General features: G+C 43.0%; 1 protein-coding gene across 2 annotated transcripts; it reads right to left on the minus strand.

Moving 5' to 3' along the window:
- Positions 1-299: 299 nt before the first annotated feature.
- Positions 300-26,964, minus strand: mtmr3 (myotubularin related protein 3). 2 transcript variants are annotated; one of them, XM_084551174.1, is made up of 20 exons: positions 26,773-26,964; positions 24,711-24,786; positions 23,453-23,502; positions 22,042-22,131; positions 21,049-21,165; positions 18,145-18,227; positions 16,882-17,048; positions 16,700-16,796; positions 16,316-16,429; positions 15,125-15,315; positions 14,628-14,759; positions 14,371-14,482; positions 13,006-13,201; positions 12,712-12,897; positions 12,334-12,504; positions 11,633-11,778; positions 9,627-11,163; positions 9,369-9,479; positions 9,150-9,238; positions 300-5,351 (listed from the first exon to the last, which is right to left on the minus strand). In XM_084551174.1, exons 3-20 carry the CDS (start codon positions 23,453-23,455, stop codon positions 5,180-5,182), a joined length of 3,714 nt encoding a protein of 1,237 aa, XP_084407300.1. In that variant the 5' UTR covers positions 23,456-23,502; positions 24,711-24,786; positions 26,773-26,964; the 3' UTR covers positions 300-5,179. The 2 variants fall into 2 exon arrangements, with proteins under 2 accessions (XP_084407300.1, XP_084407301.1); XM_084551175.1 differs by lacking the exon at positions 9,150-9,238 and having other exon boundaries at positions 5,208-5,351.
- Between the last annotated feature and the right edge of the window lie 307 nt (positions 26,965-27,271).

Genomic DNA, 27,271 nt, shown 5'->3' on the forward strand with positions numbered 1-27,271 from the left:
CCGTCGGGGGTCGTCACTTCTTTCTGGTGTTGTTTCTTTAGAGGCAGTAAGACCACCTCCATTCGTCACATCGGTGAGCATGACTAACTTAGAGCAGCACTCGTCGCTTTTCGATCTCCTTTCTCTTGGTTGTTCCTTTTCTGTCATGTACTCACTTGAATAAGTAGACATTGATGTTTGACAGTAACTTTCTTGATTTTTAGAGATATGTATAAGAGTACACGCATTAAACATGATTAAAGTGTCTGGTTTTTCTTCTTTGTGTACAGCTAGAAAACAAAACAAACAAAAAGATCCTGTGGGTTTACCTAGTTTATTTCTCCTTTAATTCTACAACAACGTAATGCTCTTTTAAAGTAAAATCCAACAAAAACAAAATATTCAGACCGAACAAGGAGCACTTGTCGTTTACAGGAAGTTGCTATGTACAGCTACACACTCCTCGTACAGACATGAGAAGGTTCAAAGTGCTTATCAAACGGAAGGTGGGGAGGAGAGAAAGAAACAAAACAAAAAAAAAGAAAGCATGAGTGATCCCTTTGTGAGAGACCCGTAATAAAACTGCTTGGCACCAGTCTCCACCAAGAGAGACACACACAGTCACGCCAACGCTTTGATGCATTCACATGGAGACACACACACACACACACACACACACACACACACACACACACACACACACACACACGAGTGATTACTGGGCCGTCGCAGCGATGCAGAGCGTGAGTGAAGAAAAATATGCAAGAGAACTTGTTGGGAAAGGAAAGGAATCTAAATGTGTGTCAGCTGATTATCCTCCAACACACACATCCAGCCTTAAACGCTCATTACAATACTGAAGAGCACTCTTTCAGTTTCAGCTTTATTGTGATGCACTCTGTGGCAGTGTCTACTTAATGTCGTGTGCAAGAAAAAAAAAAAGTTTCTTATTTTTAATCATTTCACATTCATGGATTTGTTGAACTAAGACGAGCTCGGTGCACTCCATGCCTGTGACGGTGGTGAAAATAGAGAAAGAGGATTTATAAAGGGACGCTACACACATTTATTTTAGCCATCTACTAGTGTGAATTAATTCATGCCAACACAACATTCCTGCACTAAATCCTCCTTTGTGATTGTTACGGTGTTCAGTTAACGTTACAACAGCATCAGAAACTCAACTGTGATCATTTTGGACAATGTAGAAACCATACTGGATTAAACCAAAAAGTATTTCTGTTATTTAGGCTAGCCAACTGACTAAAATGGTCTGGTCAAAATAATAGAAACACAATTCATTAGTACCACAGCCTCCAAAATGGAACAGTTGAATCAACAGCTCTCTGTTATTCTAAACAAAGGGAATTTAGTGCACAGCTGTTACATCAGCATGCGTTTCTTTTCACTAGTGTACCTAATGAACTGGCAAGTTTTGGACACCTTGTGGTCTGCATAAAATCAGAAAACATTTGTAGTAAATGTCTTACCCATCTGCATTAAAGTGACGCCTTATCAGGGCTGTTGCCATGGCTCCTCGAAACGCTTTTGTAAATATTACATTGACAGCGTCTCATGTATGAGGGACAAACTAAAGGTGGAGCTGTACAAATTAAAACACGTTCACTACTTCTTCCAGGAGGGAGAAGAAAAAACCAAACTCCTAACACTTCAAGCCTTGTTGTTGTTTCTGACCACCACTGCACACACGCCACTCGTCCCAACCGCCACACTCAAAGAATCCTGTCGCCAATCACAAGTCTGAGCATTTCCTCTGATAGTCGAAGCTTTGATGAGGAACTGGCAGTCTCAGGGAAAAAAAAGGGGGAGCTGTACCTTTAATATTCCAGCTGATCAATGAGAAAACAACAACAACAAAGGCCATCCTCAGTGGAAAGCAACTAGAAGCTCAGTGTGTGAGCGTGTGTGTACAAAGTAGAGGTAGTGTTTGTAGATGGAGTAATGTTAACGTGTTGGGGCGGGGGGCTTTTAATTTGGGTTCAGGCTGCTTGTTTTGGACCACTGTTCTCTCGGTGCATAGACGTCTCATTGGCTACTGACTCACAACCAGGAAATCATTACATCCACACACGTGATTGGCTAAAATCTCCTGAAATGACCAGCGTCGTCGTAGCCACAGCTCAAACCTCTCCCTCTCTTTCTCTGTCGTTCTCCACCTCACAAACACTGATTATCCCGTGGCATTTGAATTGTCTGGATTTTTTTTTTTTTTTTTTTTTTTTAAACAGCAATTCAACAACAAAATAAATAAGCGATGATCGCATTCAAATGGGAAAAACCACTGCAGCATCAAAACAGGACACCCTGCTTCTCTATAAAAAAACAAAAAAATAAAACAAAGAAACAAGCTGTCGTTCTCAACAGGTTGTAAAATATAGGTATTTTCTGAAATTAACAACATAGAGAAAGAAAGTAAAAACTTTTTGGTGACTAATTAAGTGAGCCACTATTCAAGGATTCTATACATTTTTTCTTAAATGCTATATAGGTATCTGAATATATTATTTTATTCATTTATCTTACAAAAACAAAAGTGTGTGTGAGGAGGTCATTGAATGAGGCAGAGTGGGCGTCTCAGTGGAGCTTCTCTGAAAGATTAACAGACTTTTAGGGAAAACGCCAAGAAGCCCTTTCTGCTGCGGCCGCCGCCGCTCGCCCGTTTTCAGCCGATCGAGGTGGAAACAGACGTGGCAGACCCTCACCTCGCAAACGTAATAAAATAAAATCTGTGCATGAAATTCACAACTCCTCTGATTTCCACCAGGAGGCTGAAAAGAAAAGCGAGCGTGGTGTCCAGCTCCCAGTGCCTGCTGGGTGAAATGTTTTATGTATTTATTTATTTTTTTTAAAAAAAGGGCGTTTGTGATTGAAGGGCATGAAGGTTATGGCTAACAGTTCACAAACAACCTGCAGACACAAGCCGACAACGCCACATCGGTTTACGCTCCCAGCAGACTGGTGAGAACAGTCGCCGTCAGCTGTTAAAGGGTCGGACAAAGATCGACGACATTTAAATGAAACGCTGAACCCTCGACTTTGAGATTCGAGGCTGAACCTCAACACTCGGTAAACACAAAATAATACAGCTGCTCATCTATTATTTCACTTTCCATTTTGTATTTGTTTGTCTATTAGCCATTTACACTGTATCTACACTCACTTGCCAGTTCATTAGGTACACTACTGAAAAAAGAATACATTCTAACAGTCCTGCTCTAAATCTTCCTTCCTGACAGTTAAAATGTTCAGTTTATGTTGAAACAGCGTCAGAAAGATGAATTCAACTGGATGATTATTTTGGTGCATGTAGTTTGTGGTGCTGTTAAAATGGACTGAACTAAAAGTGTTTCTCTTACTCAGCCTAGCCCACTGACTGACAAAATAATAGAAACATGTGTCGGTACAACACAAAACAATTCAATAGTGCTACAATCAGCCTCAGTTATTTGAAACAAATACTGAATACCATAACCTTCACCAAGACAAGATTTAGTGCAGGACTGTTATATGAGAATCCGTTTGTTTTCACTAGTGTACCTAATGAACTTTCAAGTGACGTTTGTACCTTTCTGTGTGAAAAGCCGATTAAAAACAAACAAAAGCAAGCAGAGAATTGAGATTCAGCCCACCTGAAGTTAAAGGGTCTGTTCACCCAAAACACAAAAAGGCTGATTCGCCAGAGTAATGACATTTTGATTTCTTGGTGGATTTATAAATACTGGATCAAGTTGGGGAAAAAAATCACTTGCTGCCTTCAAAAGGTGACATTTAGGAAGGTTGGGGTTTACAAGGTGCTGATGTTTTCAGAAACAGAGGAAGCTGGTGAGTTAATATATTAATATTTTAATCACATTATATAACATGTCTGGGTAAAATGTTGTAATTCCCAATGGGGATCTTTTCTTTATGACTTTACATTTCCTTCATTAAGCTGCCCGCCTGTTAGTATGCTAACTGTTAGCCTTGGTGGCTTCTAGATGCCAACAGTTGCCTAGCAGCAGAGTCCTCATGACTTACAGCCAACGTTACCGCTTCAACACTAAACACTTTGTGTACACGACTTCCCATGTCGTAACCACAACCTCACCAGTTCCATTTGAAGGCAGCAACAATCATCAGGTGTGAAGAGAAAAGACTCACAACAGAAGCATGTCATTAAACAGTCTAAGGTGCATTGTGGGAAATGTAGGATCATGCATTCTTTGGCGCTAGAGCACCACTAGAGCTTTGAAAGTCCCCCATCTGTCTGTAAATGCAACACTAAACCTCTGCATGTTACTTTAAATGCCACTTTTTAGTGATCTGAGCTAAACACAATAATTTCATGACTATTTAAATCATAAGAATCACTGTCTGGTGAAAGCTTCTTCACCCTAACAAAATGTTTTTGGGGGATTGAGCTCCAACCTCTGTCTCTAAGATATTATAATGGACTAATTTCACTACTGTCATAAACTAATTGATGACATGACTTTCTGATTGACACGTGAATAAAGTAACAGTTGAAGCCCTGATGGTTGAGGCAGCAGGAATATCAGAGATGGAAAAATAAATGTAGATGCATGGTCAGGTTTTTTGACAATTTGAGTGAACTGACCCTTTAAGCTTTTACCTAAACAATATTTGTCATGTGCTGAGGGAGCGTCTCGTGATTGCCAGGACGTTTTCCTCGTCGTTTCTGATCTCACATCCTCCAGAGAAGAGTCCGAGCTGGGAGATGATGGTGCTCAGAGGTCTGATGAGAAACCTCAAACAGTAGGAAAATTGTTCAGCGGACCGAAGTCCTCCGAGAGACTTCGGCGAACACAGTGAGATGACCCGCTCTGCCTGCCTGGTCCAAGGCTGTCCATTCTCGCTCCTCGAGCCACGGAGTGCAGTCCCATCAGTGCCACAATCCCACTGAGTGGCCAATATGAGATTTCCTCTCACACACTCACACACACCACCCACCACCCACCCCTGTGCACAGCCACCAGTCAGAAGCTCTCGGCAGCTTGCCAACACATCATTCGGCTCCTCCGTCATCCTCTGTATATACACATTAAACTCCGTATCTGCAGCACACACACACACACAAAGTACATGGGACATTCGGTGTAGCCCCTGTGCTCCTCAGCAGGGCGCCCGTGTCAGCGGCTGGCGGCTATGCTAGACTCCACTCATCCCGGTCCTCCGAGCCTCAGTTGGAGCTGGCTGCGATGGGTTTCTCCAGCTCCAGGTCCAGGGGAGCCGAGTTGAGCTGGAGGCTGCCGTAGCAGGTCTTACAGACGCGGGTGGGCTCGAACAGCTGCTGGCTTGGCACTGGGATCTTCTGGTCGCAACAGCTGGCGCAGAACACGTTACCACAGTTCCTGCAGGAGGACACAGACCAGTCAATGAAGGATCCTGAGACGAAGCCTCTTTACACCTACAGTTACCATGCGTCTCCTCTGTACACTGTCTGAAATATGATTTATGATTTAAACTCTGTTCTGCACATTAACAGCTGGATTTAATGTGTCCAGAGCTGGAGTTTTATCTTTACCTCCTGCCAGGTAAGAAAGTGTCGGCACACTGACTCGTTACGCTACCAACACTTTCAAAGTACAGTACCTATAAAAAGTATTCACTCCTTTTTATTGCTTTTACAAATGAATCATAGTCAGTATAGTTTGGCTTCTTTTGACTAAGCTGTACCTTTCAATAACTCTTTCTCAGAGTTTTTTCTTGTAACTGTAGCTAGAAACACTGATAAACCCCTGAGTGGACCTTTAAGACACAGCTGTCTTTATACTCCAGCCACTGGAGACACATTCACTGCCCTCGGGTGATCTCAGTTTCACAACTTCACACACCAAGTGACTCTCTGCTGGCCTTCTGATTGGCCTGCTAACCACCAATCAGCATGCACCAACCCTGAGTCAAGTCCTGACTTCCTATGTTACTGTTGCTAGGTTAGGCAAGCAATAACAATGTGGGGCTCTACTCCCACAGAAACATTTTGAAACCTGTAAGAATAGATGATTTCCTGGTTAACAGTAACATAGGAAGTTGGAAAAACAGTAAGAGCTCCCTGACTGGTGGTCAGCAAACAGAAGACCACCAAAGGATCAACTGCCAGGACCTACATTATGTTGGTCACTCTAAAGAGGGTGAACACTTGTGCAATCACTTGTTTTATATTTTATTTTTTTAATTCATTTTACTTTGTGGAAATCTGTTTTCACTTTGAGGTTAAGAGTTTGTTTTTTTATAAATTCTTATCAAAAAAGCCAAATTATAATTCACATAATAACTTTTACAGGCACTGTAGCTGAATATGAGATTAAGCAGAATTATTTATTTAATAATTAAGTTATTCATTTATTTTATTTATCAAGTTTGATCAAACATTCCAGGAAATTTAAGAAATATTGCAGGAATTGCAGCATTCAGATTTATGGTGAAAATACTATACATCTACTATATATCCAAAAACAAAGCAAAAACAAAGGCTGAAGGCAAATGATTGGTAGGGGCTTTCAGTTTTTATTAGGAGCATCTATGGCTGGTGCATCTCATTAATGACCAGAAACCAGACACTACATGTAATTGGGATCGTGAAACTTTTTGGGGGCAGATGTTTAAATTGCCTTTGTTTCAGGTTTTTTTTTTTGGACATACCATGGCCTAAATAATCAATGATACTGATGAGTCATGTTTACAGTTAGTCTTGGTTGATTCATTTGCTTTAAGTTTAAAGAAGATGGAAATCTATGGCAAAAGAGTTCCAGGAAAAGTCCTTTAGTTTTGTGTTTTTAATACTGTAACATATGATAACTAAAATTATAGTTGAAATTGATCTTTTTATGTGTGGACAATATTCAAAAATATAAAATCAGTAGCACTAATCACTTGGCCTTTAATGCAGAAATGAACAAATAAAGCATTAAGCCGCGATCCTGGTGTCACATTAAAACTGTAGCACCTGGGACGCATGATAAAACAGGTGGAAAGAAGGAGGTGTCCACTCATCCGGTTTACACTTCAACTCTGCTGTGGTGTTTTGCTACATGCTGGCTTAGCGGAGGTGCTATAACACACAGCGGTGATATTTACTCAGCCCATTAAATATGTTGCCATCACTGGACAAGTAGGCACACTGGAGGCTTCAAATACCCATGCTCAGATTCAGATGTTAGGCCATGCTCACACACAAACAGTGGTTCCTTTTACCTGCCTGTATTCACCCTGAGCACACCTTTTTGTCTTTTTTTTCCACAATGTGTGGGCTAATTTACTCCGGCCTTTTGCACCACCAGGTGGACTGAGTGGCCGCTGACACCATGCTGTGCTGCTGGGAGGTGAGATGCAGGGGCTGGTTTGGGGCAGCATGCTGCCAGGGTGTGGGTGGGGCAGGGTGCTGATGTGGTGCTATGGTAGGAGGAGGGTTGAGGTTCAGGGGGTCCATTATTTAGATGCAAAATGTTCAGCCCTCGACCTCTCACAGCTGACCTACTGACAGCACCGTGCTCGCAGCCATTTAAAACCGCTGAATGGAAACACACTGCTGCTGCAGGACGCACATCGATACATCTCAGAAATGAAGAGAGACTTCCCTGAGAAGCGGCTGATAGCTACGACAGAGTGAAGGGAAATGCAGCAAGTGAGTAGGGGGTAGAGGGAGGGTGGTGGTGGTGGGGTTAGGATGGGGAGGAGGAATGTGCAGTGATAATGCCAGGTTAAAGGGGTGGAGGGGTGGGGCGGGACAAGGGAGCCGGATCTCACCAGACCTCCTGGACAGGCTCCCTGCCACTGTAGAGGAGGAGAGGGGCAGACAATGGATAAGAACTACCTGAACAGTGGAGAAAAATAACCCTACACCACACTTCCTGCTACAGATGTGTGTTGAAACTGTCTGCACTTATTATAAGGTACACAACTGGACATTCAAAATGACTCCTCTGTGGTTATCTTGATCCAACCTGCCACAGAGAAGAAGACGCAAAGAGCTGACAACACTGATATGAGGAAGTGAACGCCGGAGGAAATACCAGCAGCTGATGGAATGAGATAAATAGCTAAAACTCATCAAAAGAAATCTCATCCGTCTAAGAACAATCTACAGAGACATCGGAGAAAATCCAACTTCAAACTATTAATCGACCACCGAGGCAGAAGAAAGCTCAGATTACAACTCGAAGCCTGGTAGTGTCCATAGACAGAGTAATCTCACCACTGCAATGTCGCCAAAAGTAGATGAAAGAAACATCTCTGGTAATAAAGTTAAATAAAGAAACTGGTCATTACAGGGGAACTACCGTTTTTTTTACAACCTGGACTTCATTTCTGTCCTAAAATACGATCGTTTTATAATAATTTGTAGTCGTTCGGGAGATAATTAGAGAGCTACGGTTCGTCCACAACCTCAGAATCGGAAAAATATTCAGCCATGTTGCAAAAAACTAGCAGTAGCAAATTACAGGTAAACAAGCCGACTTCACAGCTTGTTCCAAAATTTCTAATAGTTCATATCCCCATTTCCAAAGGCACACACAACAAACACTTGGGGTTCTGATAAAGCTGTATCCATTCAAGACAACAGCTGTTACAATATTTTCTTGCACCCCAAATGATGTCCCTGTAATTTGCATAAAAGTGCTAAACTGGGATCGATACCAGAGGACAACTCAGCTTGCGACAACAAAACAACCCTGATCATATCAACTGGTTAGTTGTCAAATATATTTGTTTCAACTGCATCGGTTTGAATACGTCTATTAATGCCTCTCATGACCTAATGGTGGAGGGTTGGGATTCTCATGAAAACATTGTAAAAAGACTTTGAGATTGCATAGTATACACATTTGCACCGATACAAATTCAAGAAGGAGCAAAGTGATTTCTTTTATATCAGTATATATAACTACAGGAAGGAGCAGCTCACTGGTGGAAACCAAAATGAATCAATGTCTCATTTTGAGCAGTCTGCAGAATTATACAAGGAGAGAACTAAATTCCATCACTGAAGATGAACCTGCCTCAGCTGAAACTGGGTACACAAATACAAGAACCTCATTCCGAACCGCACAGAAATGACTGAGGGATCGCCTCAACAGGACAGACAGAAGTAGTCGATGATGTCGTCTGAAGGCTGGAGATTCTGCCGTCTGATAAGCCTCAGTTCTTACCTGCAGTGGTGCTTCCTGGTGGCGAGCCAGAACCTGCTCTCACAGCCGTAACACTGGGCTGCCAAATGATCAGGGTACCAGCGAGTGACCTGCAGTGTACATACACTGTCAGTTCAAAGCCTCCTGCCACAGAGCAGCTCACCAACAAACAAATCATGCTTTGAGAGCTTTGTTCCTTTCCTAATTGATGAATACATTTAGGTAAGGGTGGATGTTTACCTCGGTGTCCTGCTTGTCCACCTGCTCCCAGCTGGCCTCAGAGAAGAGCTCTGTGCTGCAGCGCGACAAACAGTTTGGGTCCAGGTTGTACTCAGAGTCTGTCATCGAGGTCTGCATGGAGAGAGAAAAACACGATCCCTATCAGCCTTGCTTTTACCAGCAAAGGTTAATGGGGTGCCAACACTAGTTGCATGTAGGTTGTAAACAGATGGGAGGGCGAGTCAGTTTTACTGTTACAGACTTTTTACAGTATCTTACCACTTCGTCTCCCATGTCTCCATTGATCCTGTGGGAGCCAGCGTGCTGTTGATTCTCCAGTCGGCTCCACAGCTCCTGCACCTGCTTCTTTAGAGTCTCCACCTCCATCTGGTGCCCTGCCTCAATCTGCCTCAGCCTTTGCTGGATGGCATCTGTGTGCAGGGTCAGTCCATCGTCGTCCAAGTGGCTACGGGACGGCTGCTCTGGGCTAATGGCGACCCGGCTCAGCAGGGTGTGGCAGCAGCGGTGCTGAGAGCAGCTGCCGCGTGGGTGAAGGATCAGGGAGTTGCAGCTTGCTAGGGAAACCTGTCGACTCAGAGGGGCCCGCTCCCCATTCACTTTGACCCAGTGAGGCACTACTCCGCAGGGCTCCCACTCAGAGTTGTCCCCATTACAAAGCCCTTCCCTGCTAAGGTCAGAACTCACAGACTGAAAGGCACTGACAGAGGGTCGCTTGTTGCCCCCATTTAAAGTTCTGTTTAAGCTGTGCTCACCTGTCTCCAGTCCTTTCTCTTTCCTGGAGCAAGGAAGTTGGCTCCTGCCATCATTGCAGGGCTGACGGTTCAGACCAACAGGTGGCTGTGATGACGGCTCCAACCTGCTGCAGGCCTCTTCAGTTAAAGTCTCTGTGGAGCTTTCCATCAGTGAGGCCCTCTTATCCACCTGCTCCACTGACTCACAGACTCCATGGTCAGATTCAGAGTCAGGGCAGGTCTCCTCATCCAGGCCTGGCTCTTCAGGTGACCTGTCCACAAAGCCATTAGTTATAGTTCTATGGGCTGCAGGCTGCTCTGGCTCACTTGCGCTGGATTCACTGGGTCCATGTGCAACCTCCTCTTGTACAGACAAGTTCTCTACATTCTGCTTCACTGGGTCTTTTGATGTCTGACCCACCTCAGTTGCTTGTTGGTCCAGTTCTTCTTCCTTATGGGTAGGCAGAGGGGGTGAGTCAACATCCTCCTCAGCCTCCATCACACCGTTTTCTGGATGGTGACCATTTGCAAGTATTTCTCTCTGCATCTCAGTCCCATTCACCTTTGTAAACGGACGCTCCTCCTCAGCTTTTGCTTCCGTTTTCACCTCTGTGTTATTAGTATTAATGACATGAGAGACAGTCTCACTTCCATCTCTCTGAACATCGGCTCCTGCCTCCTCCTTTGTGGCTTCCTGAAGAATGTTCTCCATTTGGCCCTCAGCCACACACACTGCCACAGAGAGCTCCGCCTCCTCCGCATCCTCATTTGCTGAGTTTACAGAGGCTTCTTGTCTGAGCTCAGCCTGTGAGCCATGGGACTGTGGGCTATCGTCCAGTTCAGAGTCCCCTCCTTCTGGAAATGGCCCTGCTCCGTTAGGGAGAACCTCTTGATCCTGGTTCCCCCCTCCCTCTGGGCCCACTGCCATGTTGAGCTCCAGAGAACGCCGGTGGTCCTGCCACTTCTCATTGAGGCTCGGGTCACTGGAGCGGCGGTTGGGTGCCAGTGAGCTTCCCAGCTCACATGCACTGGGCAAGTTGTCGAAAGAGCGGGTCTTCGTACGTCTGAGCAGAAAATGAGAGAACGGTTACAAACAGAAACGGCATTTCTTTACATAACAATGGATCAGTGAGTTTGACACCCTATGATTCAATCTAAAAAAAATTGAAAATGTTTAGTTAACAAATCAATCACGTCAGCTTCATCAAAACAAGAAAAATGCAGAACAAACGTAATGAAAGGGAAGCATACAGACATTGTCTTTGTAACTTAGAGGCAGCTGTCATAAACTATGTCAACGCTGAAAGGAATCAACTTCCTGTTGTTCCTCCATGATGTTGTGGCTGTCCTGAGACACGCGATAAGCAAGAGCACAAAACAGTTTGGGTGACCTTTAGGGCCTGAGCAGAGCAAAGTATCTATGCAGTGGAGCTGAAAAGCCGGGCCCCTCTGGCTGTGGGAGTCCTCGACCTGTGTTTATCTTACATGAGGAAGGAAGAGAGGGGGAGTCGGGTGCCAGCGCGCCAGGCTCACCTGCCCAGGGGCGCATCTTCCGGGTTGGCACCAGGCACAGGGTAGGGGGCGCAGGAGTCATCAGAGGGTGTGGTGGGAGACGAGCTGGGCAAATATACCGCCGTCCACAGCATCAGATTCCTCACATGACATACTGGGTGGAGAACCTGCAACAAGAGCTGCAAACTTAACTGAGGATACAATCAACGACAGAGTGGGAAAATAACAAATAATACCAACAAAATTACACAGGAAGTAACTGTAATGCCTGAAACAAAAAAATAAAACCAAACCAGTTTGAGAATGGCCTAAGTTGTGAGTACAGTTTTCCCCTTGTGCTCAGCAGAAGAGTTTTTATGTTCCACACTCAAAACAAAAGTGACCACAAAAATGCAATTCGGAGAAGGGTGTCAAAAAGATTTGTAAATCAAGTGTGAGCCCATAACAATTTGCAGTAAGTTCAAGGAAACATTGTGAAATATATATCTCTGAGGCACATCATTCCTACAATGGATCTTAAGACAAGCTGCCTTGCCTGGGGAAACGTTTCTTTAACACGTTTCTTTCTGTGCTTTGGCTTTTATTGGGTCTGTTGACTTTAAAGAAACTTTCTGAACGAAAACATTTTAGAAGCTTAATTGCTTTAAAATCTATACATATTAAATATAAATCAGAACACCCAAAACTAGCAGTGCTCTGAGTGTGACAGACAGTGGACGTACAGTCTCAGAGTGTGAAGAGTACAGCATGTTCCTCAGTGTGCGGTTGGCCGGTCTCAGCAGCGACCACACTGAGCAGGTCCTCTCCTGAACGTGGCGATCCTCCCTCTCCTTGCCACTGTTGCACAGAAAGGTACCAAACAGACAGGAGTAGGTGTGCTGCACCAGTTTCACCTGCAGATACATAAAAACAGACATGTAGAGGCTTGTATACACATCTCAGGTATGACAGGAGCAGAGATGAAAGAAGATTCCTTGTGGAGGTAAATGCATGTTAGTGTCTCATAATTTGAAACCGAGCGTGAATACAGAGGCACACTATCTCTCCTTCTGTACATGAAAATAGCAAGACCAGACTTAAATCACCACACTTGTACATACCAGGAAGGCCTCATTAAACTCAAAGGAGCAAGGGAATTGCCTCTGCAGTTGGTGAACACAGTCCAGCCACTGCAGGAAGACAGGGCAGCGTTCATTCAAGTCCTCTGAATTTTCCCCATGGCCACAACGGTCGGCAAACTTGTGGCCAAAGTCCAGCCATTCTGTCTCCACTAAAACCTGGAAGCCCTACACAAAGACGGTACAAGCTTTTTTATTCAATAAAATGCTTTTATAGTATTTCATGTTAACAAAAGTTGTGACTGGATCTAACAGAAAGGAAGACCCCATCCGTACCTCAATAGTGCGGTAGTAAGGGTCCAGCAGCAGCTTGGACAAAGCAACGATCTGAGGTGTGCGGTCCCAGCCGTCCGAGCAGTGCACCAGGACAGGCCTGTGGTCTCGGTCCACAGCATTGACCACCAGCAGGGCCGCCTTCAGCAGCAGTGACAGGTGCTGCAGCCACTTGGTGCTCTCCAGTGCAGAAAGCCAGCTGCAGACAGAAAACAAGTCACTAAGTCATAATGCTGGTTAAAGCAACTGATATCCTAAATCAGTTCAAGTCCGATTCACAGGGTCCTGATTTGATTCGATTCAATATCAAATCATTAAGAGGTATTTCAGTTTTAAAAATTTTACTTTACTTTACTTTAAATTAAAACTACTGTTGTCATTGGTCCCAGAGATTTGTGGTATTTTTCGTTGTGTGACCACAAGGTCGCAGCAAGATTTCCAACAGGAAGATGCAGGAAAATGACATGAATTTAAAAAATCCAAAGATGTTATGAATGAACATCATATCATTCAAATTAAGATAGCTTTGAATTGGGAAAGCTATCTAAACAAAGCCCCATTAACTGACATAGCATGGAGCATTGACACCAAAGCAAGCTATTAATGACAAGTACAACATGAAAAGGTTTAAAATGTTGTAAAATTACTCCGTTATCAATAAACCGATCATGGAAGTCTTTTTACGCATGTGCTATGGCAGTGGTTGTGCTCTTAGCTAGTCTGAAAACACAACGACAAACCTTTTCTGTTGCTCAAAGAAAAGCCCAAATTGGACTTTTGTCAGCTGGTAGCGTTTATCTATCAGCTGGTTATGATAGTAGGCAATGGTTTGTGAACATGCTAACAATAACGTTACACTTTCGTGTTCTTTGGACTTTGTTTTGCCCTCTAGTGGCTGGATTAATTTAAGCAGCTTTAAAAATCCAAGCATTTGTTTTTTTACTTACTGTTATGATAATGTATTACTTCAATATATTAGATGACAAACATTCACGTGCCATGACCTACTTCAATGCTTTCTACACGGACGTTATTTAGGTTCGGTTTATCAGGTAAAATCCAGAGTTAAGAGGATTCTTCAAAGACTGTTTTTGTCTTCTGATTTGATCTCCAAACCACGTTAAGTGCCGTTCTTTTAACCCAGCACGATTCAATTACACATCATTTTAGTGTCAAATCTGGGAGTGCAGATGGAAAAAGATCCTCCACTTGGGTTTGGGCCAGGCCTTCTAAATCAGTTACAGATGTAAAGCCAAAACACAGCTGTGCTTACTAGTTACCTTCAGTTACTACAGCAAAGCATGTGATTGCTTAGCGTTGTTGTAGAATTACAACTAGGGAAATTTAGAGGTACATAGAAATACATACTTGGCTGGATCAGGCATCTGAGTGCAGAGGAAACGTAGCGACTGGAAACTCTTGCGTATGGAGTGAATGTTGGCCATTCCCATGAATACCACCTCGCAGTTGGGATAGTACTCTGGACCAGGAGCAAAAGCATTGGTGAAAATAGTGACGGAGAACAATTGCATTCATGGTCAACTTCTGAGCTCCTGAATCCACAGCACACATTGACCTAATTCTTCTTGTGACCAGGGACTGAGCAACAACAGGCAAAAACCTACCTGGGCATTCACAGCCTCCCCCCTTTGCTCTGTTAGCTACGGCAGCAGCATAAGACCTTGCATCCAGGATCAGCAACTTGTGTGGCTGGATTGCTAGGGTCTCCACCTCTGAGCTGTTGGTCATGGAGGATTCTGATAGACACAAACAAAACACAGCAAAGTTACAACTCAGTACAAAAAATATGTCAGGCTTGAGATCATTATTGCAGTAATAAGGTTCCAATAAATCATTAAGATGCGAGTATTTTGTTTCAACCACATCCAGAACGATCTATTTGATAAAAGAAGTTACTGTGATCTGTGTGTTTGAGTATGCCTGCTGCTTCAGACAAGCACTAACAGGTCAGATTGCACAACAGTGTGTGCTGCAAATTCATGCAGCTAGAAAGACCTCAGCGTGGAAATATCTGTGCGCAGCCAGTGTGTGTTCAGCTGGAAGTGTGTTTGTGTGTGGGCGTATACAGTACGTCAGTAAGCCAGAAAGTGTGAGCTCCTACCAAAATCAGTATCAGGCAGGTCTGAGCCGTTGGTGTAGCTGCCGTTGGAAAGGTGTTTGCGGGAGCTGCTGTCCACAGCGCAGGCCTTGGCGATGGACTGAACCAGGTGCTCGTCATCTGCGTTTCTCCAACCCCACCAGCTGACCTCCGGCTGGCCACAGCGGGCGATCACAGCCCCTGTGCTCAGGTGTCTTATGTGAGCCAGAGTGCAACAATATTATCAGTCCACTGTCTTCTGAAAAGTCAATGTAGCTTTCACTGAGTTGAAAGCTTATCAACAGGAAGGAAATGGCATCCAGTGCTTCCTACCGTCTATCTAGATAAGGGACATATATCTACTGTTCATTTTCTCTTGTCATTTCACAACAATTAATTTTTGTCTTTTATTCTAAGATAAAAAAAAAATCATTACAAGTTTAGCATGTAAAATGTCAAAAAAATATAAAACAATAAAATGAGATAATTGCAAGACAGTTGTATGTAAAACACATTGGGTGTAAGTCCTACATCAGGGTCAGATATGTCCAAGCCTTGTGATAAATACTTACACCCACTGGATGATTTAAAACATTTGTTGTCTTCATTGTTGGAGCATCGATTGCATGCACCTCAACATTGGAATGAATGTGTCTCGCCAACTGGACCATGTGTTGGGCATCAGCCTTATGCTTGATATCACCAGCAAATTGAAAACTTGAAAATGACTTATAGCTGGTTGCTCTATCGTTGGTTTCAAGGTAGCGTTACCCTCTGACGTAGCACTAAATCTAGATGGTGTAACAAGGATTAATTCTACTATGGCATTAAGTGCAGTTTGGTGTACATCCAGCTGGTGTAACTTTTGCTTTCATGACCCAAAAGGTTCTTTTTTAAGGCACTAGAGCAAACCTTTGTCTCATATTTATCTCAGGCGCTGTTATGGACATAACAACCAATTCTGGTTGGAGTAGTTTTGTAAAACCAAAGGTCACATCTGATTTAATCTCTCACACACTAATTTAACACACTAGTTAAGTCAGTGCTATTGGAGGTGGTGGTAATTTCTGAATAAAGGGCACTGATATAAAACTATAAACATTTTATGTACCATAGTTCAATTGCCCACACATAAGGAAGCTTTTCATTTCTCGGTGTGGATAAACAAGTTAACCATCTAGTTTGAGCAGATCAGGAAGACACAAATACACCAACCTATAAACCACTGCGGGAAACCTCTTCCAGGAGCGGAAGGCTGCCACATTTTCCAGCTCCTTGTCAGTGATCCATGCTGGCACTAGGAGTTGCTGAGGATAGCTGGGGCAAAGTCTGGCAGGGCAGAAGAGCAGAGAGAGCAGAGAGAGCAAAGTTAAACAAGAAGAGGGAGCACCAAAGGGGTCTGATGACTCAACAAAAGTCTCTGTCTACAGACACCTAATCCGGAGCTGGCCCTATATCTGCCCAGGGTGCAGCACCAGCGGAGAACAAAAACACAACCACCCACTGTCTAACACATACACTGACTTGTGCTGTTCGCCAATGAAAGTAAAGGACAGACCTCAACACAGCAGCAGTATTCTGAATGAAAGCCGCTTTTACCTGAACTTGCTGTTGATGTCAGATATCCTCCAGGCGTTTTGAGTGTCAAAGCCCATCCTCTCGACCTCATTCTTGAACCAAGAGGTCACATGTTCACCTGCAGAGAAGGCAGAGATGTCCGATAAGACCGAGGGGTGGTTCTGCTGGAGTCATGTGAGGACATGTGGGAGACAGCAGGGTACCTGGTCTGCACAGCTCTCCATGCTGCTCCTTCTCACCAGCGTACACCTCCATGCACCAGGCATGGAAGGCAAAGGAGAAGAGGTCCTCTAAGCGAGAGGGAGGGCGTACCACTACGTTTAGACGTTTCAGCCATTCCTGACACTGCTCAAAGGTGGAGAACTGACACCTGGAAATCAAATGTAAAGGCCAACCTAAACAATCAGCAATAACAGAAATACTTCACTTTTTACCTGAAATATTATCCTTTGTTTGAGAGAACATATTTTTAGTAAATTAACTTTCGCAAAATTCCCTTAATAGCTGACATAATACCATCACATTGAGCATGCCTTTATAAAATGGAGCTGCTCAACAGTTTTTTTTCTGGGAGCCGTGGTTGTGAAGCTAACAACGTATTCGTCATCAATACTGAAAAATATTTTTGCCAACACATACTACTACGGCTGCATTTTACAGTTCATCATTGAGTTTTCACTTTCTCTTTCACATACTGTACACACCTTGGGAAGTACAGTATTTTGGGGTTACAGTTCAGTCTACACCTCGTGTTTGTTGGTATTCTATCAGTGATCAAAGGAACTCCATTTTGTTTCTTGTTGAGTAAGCCCAGATTAAATTGAATTTATCTGTTCCCTTTAGGGCCGTGACACATAAAGCCAACAGTCGGGTCGTCCGTAAGCAAACGTGAAGTTAAATCAGCAGCTGAACAAGTCAGTGAGAGAGAGAGAGCAGTCTGATTGGCTGATAAGTTTGTGAGCCAGTGCACAAGAAGAGAAAGAAGTAAATAAAACAGCAAGAGTTAAAAAGCATACAGAATGCTTTATCTAATTTCAACATTCAAGTACACCAATATTTTTACAACAATTTGATCATCTAGAATTACACTGATCAACGTGTTTCAGGAGAGGCCAGCTCTCTGCAATAGGCTGAAGCTCTTCAAAGCTTCCTAGCCTCACAGTTAATAGTAGCTATGTGGTTTTCTGAAAGAATTATTTCTTTTCACACAAGCACAGACCAGACACATGACGTGATGTCACAGTCGGCATTTGCTGCTGGAAGTATACCTTTACACTATGTGCCACGTTCAAAAGCTGACAAGGCTACCTGGCACGTAGACTTTAATGAGTAAATTATGATAAAATTTTGCTTTTTTTCCGTGAAAAGTTTTGCGATAATTACATATTAAGGAAACATGGTTTAAAATCAAGCATCCAATATATATTTACACACATAAACAGGGCAAAGTTTTTAACTGGTCATACCTGACGACTTTGCAGTCCTTACAGGTGACGTGAAGCTGGAACATATCCCGACACTCCACGCTCTCGATGAGCTGAAGAGGAACCTGCAGAGCAGAAGTAAAGGACAAAATACATCAAACTTGCATATTAAACTCTGACAGACATCTCAGCTGTTCACACAGGGAAAGACGGTAACACGTGGTCAACACTAGTCTTGCATTAAAAAACGTACCAACCAAACACATGCAGTCAGTAACAAGTAGTGTGGTACACGGCAACTGACAAACCCTTTAGCAAATTAGTGGTGGTCAGCACAGTAATGCCTTCATGCCAAGAATCAGCCGCATGTGCGACAACATCAAATTTAAATAAAACATTTAATTGTGTAACATCATTCAGCACAGTGCTAAGATTAATATAAGTCACAACAATTATTTGTTCAGGTACATCTTCATCAGTTTATCACATCTCTCTCTCTCTGCTCTGTATATATACAGTACATAATCCTCTTAACTCTACGTATGGGAGCTCAAAAGCACTCAATGCATGCTAAAGAACTTGTCTCTCTACTTCCCTTTCGGCCCAGAGTGGCAGTCTTATCTTTTATAGGCAAATACCATCCAAAGTACAGAACTATCATGTGCGTGTGACTGAAGTGCATACTTTGAATACTGCAGGGAAATGCCTATGCTGCTTTTGACTAAGCTGTGCTAATTAGTTAAGAGCACTTTTCAGCAGCGCAGTGGGCTTTCAGAAAAGGCGTGGCTCGAGTCGATGTTCACACACAATCTGGAGCCATGCATGATGGTCAGCCAGTCCTCAGCAGGTCAAGCTCCCAACATGTGCTAAAAATTACAACGTAACAGTGGTACATTTTATACTAGTGTTTGGCAGCTTGAATGCTTTGCGTGATGAATATTTCCAACACACACATATTTTTAATGGTGTCTAATTTCAATCCAGCACCAGGTGTAAAACAAGATGAACAGGCAGCATTCAACTCCTCTCAATACCAGCTGGTTAATTATACAGTTAAATCAACCACTCCACACCGTGCAGCTCTGCTGGGTACTTACTGACACCTCACAACAACAGCTCTATCCAGAACAAGACAGAGATAGCAGTAATGAAAATGACGCACGTCAACTAGGGCTGCTATCAACACATATTTCAGATGCTGCCACAACTTAATTCCTGCCCTCCATTCTACGTAATCTGGCCACCATCAAAATTCCTGGGCTGCTTGTTAACAGCCTCTCGCTCTCCTCCGGCGCCTCCCACCTCTGATTTGTGAGTTCTGACAGATCTGCCATGGGATGCAGATGCCTCGTCAAACCGTCCAAATATGTGTGAGGGTTGCTGGCTCTGTCTGACGTATGCACATTGAGGCGGTGCAGCCAGAAGCAATAGGAACTATTCGGATGAATTAAACATACCAGAAACACTTAATAAACCCTATACAAATGAAACCTTAATAAACTAAACAATGAGTTTGTTTTATGACCAAACTTGAGTGCCAAGTTGGGGATTGTGGTATCAACATTATAGCTCTACTTTACTAAAATTGAAGGTAAATCAGGGGCTATTTTTAACAGACTTTGAGTACCTGTTAGCTTTGGACGGTCGGAGAAAAAGACCCACTTCTGTTGGCATCACAAACTACACTGGTTTTGTTCACCACCCTTCTTCCTCCTCTATTGCATTTTTCAGTGAAGCCAACTGTCCCAACATAAATGATGCGGGAAGCATTTCAAGTTCTTTACTCCTCTGCTAGCCATGACTGTTGATGCCAACATGCAGCAATCAAATGGACAATTACCATATAGGTTCACTTCAACAACTACTAGTAAATATTTTCTGCACCAAAACGATGTATGTAGGACCTCCCCATTACTGTACAATGAGGGAAAATGTCAACAGGGGCAGCCAGGTGTCAGCCAGCTTTTGAACACCAGAGAGAATACTTGGTGATATGATCGATTTGTTTTGGTCTCTTATGAGATTTACTGACATTAAGAAAAATACAAAATATAACTGGCTATTTCACTTTAAAATAAATGAGTGTTATTTCCACGTCTATATGGGGAGGAAGTGAAACAACCAAAAGCTTTCTCTGTGTCACATGATTTGTCATTGCACAACTTTTCTGACCTCACATATTAGCTGAAGAGCAGCTTGGTAATCCTAACATAGCATATGTTTTTCATAAGGCTTTAGGGAATTATTTCCTTATCAAATGAAGCCAAATACTTAACTTGAGAGTAAAAACCCTTCAAAGAATCGCATGTTAAAAGATTAAAAATTGAGCATAGAGCTCAGTCTCTGGAAATAAATGTCCAAGACAGACACCTTGCACACATGTGTGTATATATGTGTGTTAAAAATGACTGAATTAGCAGTGTGAGACCTTTTTTATGAAAAAAGTAGCCATGCTATGGATAGTACAAATATAAAAATGCTTTATATAGAAGAATATAGTACTGTGAAGCCATTTGGTGGTAAATAAGGCCAGATCTTTCTTTTATAAAGGCACCGCACTTGGGTAACAAAGCTAGCCTATCTCCTAACATAGTGAAAAGACACAGAGACAGAGAGGGCCTGACTGTTATACATCCCCACTGGAGCAACTGCAACCATGGCAACGACAAGTGCAGAGAGAAAGCGGAGCAGGCAGACGAGTGTAGAAACAGAGGTGATGAAGAGTCACGCGGCACTGCTGCCAGTGGAGATCAGGTCTGAATCGCCTGCCACAGCAGCGCTGGCAGAACGGCCCCAGCTCTGTCCATTCACAAAACAACAAAACACACTTCCACACAGCCTTGAACAAGGCTGTGTGGTTCAGTCTGCAGTTATTTTGAGCTGTGTAACTCTCTAAGCCATATCTGCAGTCTTGGAGACAGGTGTTCACTTTTCAAAGATACTTACGTTCACAACAGACTCTTTGAACTTTATGTGTAGGCGGTAGTTGGACATTGCGATGATGGCATCCTCTGCTCTCCCCACGTACGCTGAATACTCCCCATGTAGCTCAGGAATGGGCACCTAGCAACAGCAGGAGATACAACATTTTTACCAAACTACAGGGCAAGAGCAGATACGTTTACATCACTATTTTGAAACTTGTATCAAGATATTGGCCATTTCTATAACAGCAAGAATTAATGAGTTATTTTCAGTGGACTCGCAGTATTGGCAGTAAAACACTGACTGATTAAGTGAAAGAAGTGCCACTTTTAAAGACAAGAAACCTGGCGACTGAGAGACACAGCAGCATATCTTTCTTCATATATGAACTTCTTTTAGATATCACCTGGAGGCACTATATGTAAGAACGCAAATGTCCAAATGACATTAAACAGACTTTACTGTGCCAGCTTTCCAGTACACCGTGTGTGTACTGTCCGACTGGGCCCATGTGTCAACAGAACTGTAAAATTTGTGGTGCGTGTACTGATGTGGGTCATGTTGCCTAATGCATCATCCCACCAGGTGCCACCTCTCACCTAAACTAAAAGGACAATGTCCTGTTGTCTGCTCCATCTGCGAAAGGGCAGTTTTGGACAATGATTAGACCTGATGCTCTGGATTTCATGTGTGAAAACAACTTAATGAATAAAAAATTGCAACATAAATGCAGGAAGGTTTGAAATTACTAACGGGCCGACTATAAGTGCTACCTAGTTGCGTGTCAGTGCCGGAGAAGTCTATTAAAGGGTGTTTTCATAACAAAAACAGACTGTAAAATGTGTTTTTTTTCCAGAAGGGCTAAACTGCAAGTCATCTTAAGTTACATGTGTCATGTTGGTTATGTAACTGATTCCAGAGAAGAGATTCATCAACATATTCACAGATAACTGTCTGACTAACTAGATTTTTTAAAAAGCACAAGATAAGCAGCGAGCGCAGTGGACTGCTAACCTGCATGTTTTCCTCCTCCAGGACGGGGGACTTCTTGGGGAAGATCTGATTGGCCTGGATACACTCCAAGCTCTGCTGCCCCTCCTCCTCCTGCAGACAGAGGGCCTGTTAATTCTTAGTGAACTGGTATGAACCACAGATATTTCACACAAATATTTCTCTTTAATTTTAACATGACATTTGAAACATTTGTCCAGGGATCCAGAGATGGCTTGCTGACTATTACTCATTACACTGCTAATGTCACACACTCCGTGGCTTTAGTTTCTTAGATCGTCTAAAGGAAGAGTTTTAAAAGCAAAAACCACCTTAGTGGTAATTTCCAGGGAAAATTATTGGTACTCCTAAACTTTGCACTGCCTCAGTTCTCCTTGTCTGTTCAAATTCAGACTGGCTTCACATTTTTTTGGAAATGACCAAAGTGCCACGACCTCTTCTATGACAGCAAGCTCATTTGAAACCAACATGACAGCGCTACATTTATGCTGCTTTGTTTGTCTGTCTTTTTTTTTACCACCCACTTGCAACCACGGTTAATTTACTATAATCACCCCTTGGTCAACATGCTATGGCATTACTGATGAAAGCAGCATGCAGAGCTCTACAAATAGTAACAGACAAGGAAATTAACTTAAACAAGCACCTGGATAGCAAGGATAGTCTAAATCAAATATTTAGTTGGCAGAATTGAATTATGGACATTTATTATTTTTAAGGCCGTTTTCATTACTAGGCTTTCATGATGTTCAAAAAAAAAGTTTGAAGTCACAGAAGTGTTGTGTAAGATTAATATAATTCACAGAGGATACATGTCAGTGGGGAATGTGAGGCATGGATACAAAAGCAGAGCCAAGGAAAAAAAATGTCTGGCCTTGTGTCGACAAAGATTGACAGGACTCTATGGCCTGTCAGGACGAGAGTTTAGACTGAACATTGCACAAAGAAAGATTAAGGTGGTTAGAAAGAGATGGCAGATAACGGACAGCTGTGGCATATCCTGTTCGACGCTTGCTCAGCATGAGCAGAGCTGATCCACACGGTCACCTCGGCTGGAGGAGGACTGTACTGAGGCCAGCCAGGGGGGCAGCCATCACGGAGCAGCATGCCAAGAATGAAATAAAGTCACACACAGACACACAATCCAAAATGGCAAAGCCATCGGATCCAGTGGTTATGTCATGATGCAACAATACGGCACATATTTGTGCAGTGGAAACTGAAAGCTGCTTCGCTTAGACAACAACCTTGGAGGACCTTTGACACTGTTGCAGCTGATGTAACTGTCTGCTTCCTGGTAAACAGTGCTGATTAAAAGTGAAAATCAATGGAGAGTTCCGATTCTGCAGACACTCAGGCCACAGGACACACAGCAGTTATTATCCAAAGCATGCAGGAAGAAAAGATACTGTACCATGGCCCCAGTGAAGGAGTGCGGGTCACCCAATGAGGAACTGGATCAGTCTGTGTAAAAAGAGCGCAGAAAGCCAATAAAATTATTATCTTTAAGCCATAATGTTTAAAACACAAGATGTTAACAACCATTATCTTCTTACACGTGATTTGATTACATTTTAAACTCAGGTTGGCCGAAATCTTCGAATTAAGATCTATTTTTTTTACATCCAGTTTGCGGTCAGATTCTGTGCAGACAGCACCACGGGGATAATTATTGCAAAACATGGTCCAGCCTTTACAGAAACCAAATTCATGACCAAAATCCTACACTGACTATTCTGACAACATCTCAAAAGAACTCCCCTCAGGTCAGTTAGGGACATTGTGAAACCGCTTTTTGTTGCCACAATACTTATAATAATAATAATACTTATTTTTTATGTGTGTGTGTGGGGGGGGGGGGGGGGGGGGGGGGGTCATCAATTGAGGCTATCATCGATCGGTTTGAAAATTGATTTAGGATGCAGTTAGGTAGTTTAGATCAGTGTGTCTCTCTGAAAATAAAAACGATTGTTGTCAGGTTTAAACCACTGTTCAAAGAGGCGGCTGGAGGTAAATACATGTTCATCTGTGAAACAGTGGTGGCCGAGGAGTTAAAACACCAACCACAAACTGGGTTGGGACCTCTGTTGCATGTCATTCCTAATTTTCTCTAATTTTCTCATTTCTGCTAGGCAGATACATGTTATGTATTTAAACAATGTAGTCGTTTTTACTTTAACCAAGCAGTTTTTGAAGCAGCCTCCTTTACCAACTCGCTGCATGTACTTTGGAGGAAATTATTTTCAGGGTTTCTGTTGGCTTTATTTTGAGTGCATGTGAGCAGATTTTTAAGTAACTCGCAGGAGAGAAACAGATGGATTTTAAAGGCTAGTCAACCTGCTGACCTACTGCATTTGTGATGTCAAATGTGGACACCAGGATGTGCAAACACTTTCTATGGGTATGGGTCTAGGCAATGAACTGACTGTAGTCCATGATCGACCATCAGAGTGTGAGCCCCTGGTTGGGCTGTCATGTTCAGCACATTCAATAGCAAATCAATTCAACATGAAATTGCACTAGAAGGGAAAACAGCAGGTTTCAGGTCTCCACTGCAGCCACTTATATTCAGTCAGTTTCATCAAATGTAGCAAAGAGGGAAACGCTTGTGACCCCAGTTCAAGAATATGGAAAAAATGTCACTAAAACTGTGTTATTTCTTTTAGACTTACCACAGACAGTCAGAAATAGTCGATAAGCAGTGCTGATGGTCCTGCTTGGAAATTCTCACAGAAGAGACATGGAAATCTGTGGAAATGAAACTGAATGAATGAAATGGGTTTTTTTTTCCTTACAGACTTCTCTATATTTTGTACTTCTTCACCAAGACATACAAAAAAAACAGAAGCTCTTTTGATTCCCTGGCAAATATAGCTGCATTGGTGGTCACAGTGGATTGCATATGAGCTCAGAGATACCACTTAAACTCAGCTTCGGAACGGGAAAAAAAGCCACCCAGATCTCAAAGTCTACAGTTAGCTAGCACACAAACATGGTTCAGTAATGTGAACTGGTCATGTAATATTCACCTTTATAAACGAACAGGAACGCCAAGTTCCTACAATATCACAACATGCAGTCACACCCCTGAGTTAAAATAGGCTAATAGAAGGCGTATAAGATATGGAAGCTGTCACAGCGTAAAACAATAAAACGAAAAATGCTTAGTAGCTAAATGCCCCAGCATTGGCTGAATACGTGGCAAAGTGGCTGGTTAAGCACAGATACCAATCAGAGCCAAACACTTCCCAGTTGGTGTTGATTTTCTGCCAAGCGTGCTCGTGATACAGCTGGAACTGTAGCTCACCAAGAATTATAAATTAAAGATCAAACTACTGTTTTTGGTCAGGTAATGCTGAACCATCTTTTAGGTAAAATATTCGTATGCCCGTGTAAGTGACATCACCTAACATCTCTTTTCAAAACAGGCAACTTGTCAGGGAATTCGGCATACAGGCCCGCAAATAGTAGTAAAGGTCAGCTACTCTTGCAGAGACTGAAATCTGATCTAAGAAGGTCAGTGAATGGGCCGCTCAGGAGCTCAACACACCTTCTCAGGAACCTTTAAGATGCCTGAGGATAGAAAGAAACACAAACATTCCATTGCACCGGAGGCAGACGAGGCCCATGTCATAGCCCTGATCTTTGAGAGTGTTGTAGAGCAAGCCAAGAGAGGTCATTACTTCACTAAGTGAGGACTGCAGCATTTACTGCTGGTGCTACCTGATAAAGCATATCTGTCCAACACACGGCTCTGTTTACCGCTGCTGACCCGTGGCCACGGCTCAGTCTGGCTCTGAGTTCACACAGTCACACAGGGAAGGCTAAGCCCCTTAGAGCCTTAACGTTACTCCTATCCCGTGACAGGCCAGCAAGCATCACAGGCTGCAACATTATCGAGCCTACTTCTCCTAAATTAATTCAGAAAGTTTTAAAAATGAAACAGACTGGGCCGGTGAACTGCAACGACAGAGAGCTTATGAACAGCGGTACTAAAAACTTTTTGTACGTTAATTTTACTATTTTTAACGTTAACTCTGTCGATTCCGTTAGCAATTAAAACGTTAATTCACGCCAATCATTTCGGCTTTTACAAAGGACATACAACTCCAGTTGGCAATTAAAGATGAGCTTCCGTCAGCCAAAATCCATACCCTGAAATTAAAATGGTCAACTCAATGGATGCTGGCAAAGCCTCATAACGTTATCAGCTAGCTAGATGTGGAGAAATCATTTGTTGTCCGGCGAAAATTCAGCAGCTGACGAAATGATGCTAACAGTTTGTTTGTATTAATAACAACCCACGTCGTCAACAAAGTAAAGTAGCCAGCCGACTAGGGGTGATTTTATTACTGCTCTTCTTTCTCTTTCGGCGACGTTAAGCTAGATTGTCTGAAGCTATCCACCGTAAAGTGTTAGCTAGCTAACATTTATCAACAGAAGCTCGACTGTAAAGTAATTTTTGCGAGATAACGCCTAGTCCAAATAAGTTATTTTGGATTGCAAACAGCCGACATTAACATTGTAATGTTTTGTCACAATGTCATAGCGCTCTGTGTTTTTCTTTAGTGGCTGTGACACACACCAGCCAGTGAGCGGGCTAACTAGCATTAGCCGCTGGAGCTAGCGCTGCTCTCTTCAACTGTTTTTGTTGTTATGAGATGGAGGGCGGACCCCAGAAAGGAGGCCTCTGTCAAAACACACCGAGGAATGACCACAAACCGGCGGACTCACCAGCGAAAGGAGTGTTGAGAAGTCAGAAGCCAAAAACTCATCCGAAGCCCGTGCAATTACTGAGCAGCAAACCGACCTCTATCAAATAGAAATTAGTCATATCCGAGCCGAGGCCAGCTTCACTGCGTTCCCTTCCAGCACAGAGCCGTCGTCGCCATCGCCGCGAATTCTCCAGCCCCAACAATCTACGTGTAAGTGACGTCATCGCGCCAAACAGCCGCTCCGGCAGGGGGAGGGGCTTCATACACAACATGCGGTCATGTAAACATTGGGCCGTGAACTTCCACAATAACTGAATAGAATAAATATAATAAAAAAAAAATACAATAAACCATGTGAAAATACTTCGGTTTTACAAATAGTTTACGAAAGAACTCTTTAAAAAGCATACAGTTCACATTAAAGTAAACGTCAGTGATGGTTTTGCGGTGTTTTTTATACACCTACTGTGGATTTATGAAGTTTGTGTTTTCATACGACTGCACTAATCTGTACTGCC

Source organism: Chelon labrosus, assembly GCF_963514085.1.
Source record: "Chelon labrosus genome assembly, chromosome: 9".
NCBI classification, from domain to species: Eukaryota; Metazoa; Chordata; class Actinopteri; order Mugiliformes; family Mugilidae; genus Chelon; species Chelon labrosus.

Excerpts from the sequence above, each read along its gene's own strand:
- mtmr3 (XM_084551174.1), bottom strand. Across the intron at positions 18,228-21,048 it reads TCAAAGAGTCTGTTGTGAAC|GTTCCTCTTCAGCTCATCGA; the intron begins GTAAGTATCTTT and ends TCTGCTCTGCAG. Across the intron at positions 11,779-12,333 it reads ACTCTTCACACTCTGAGACT|GTTCTCCACCCAGTATGTCA; the intron begins GTACGTCCACTG and ends CTCTTGTTGCAG.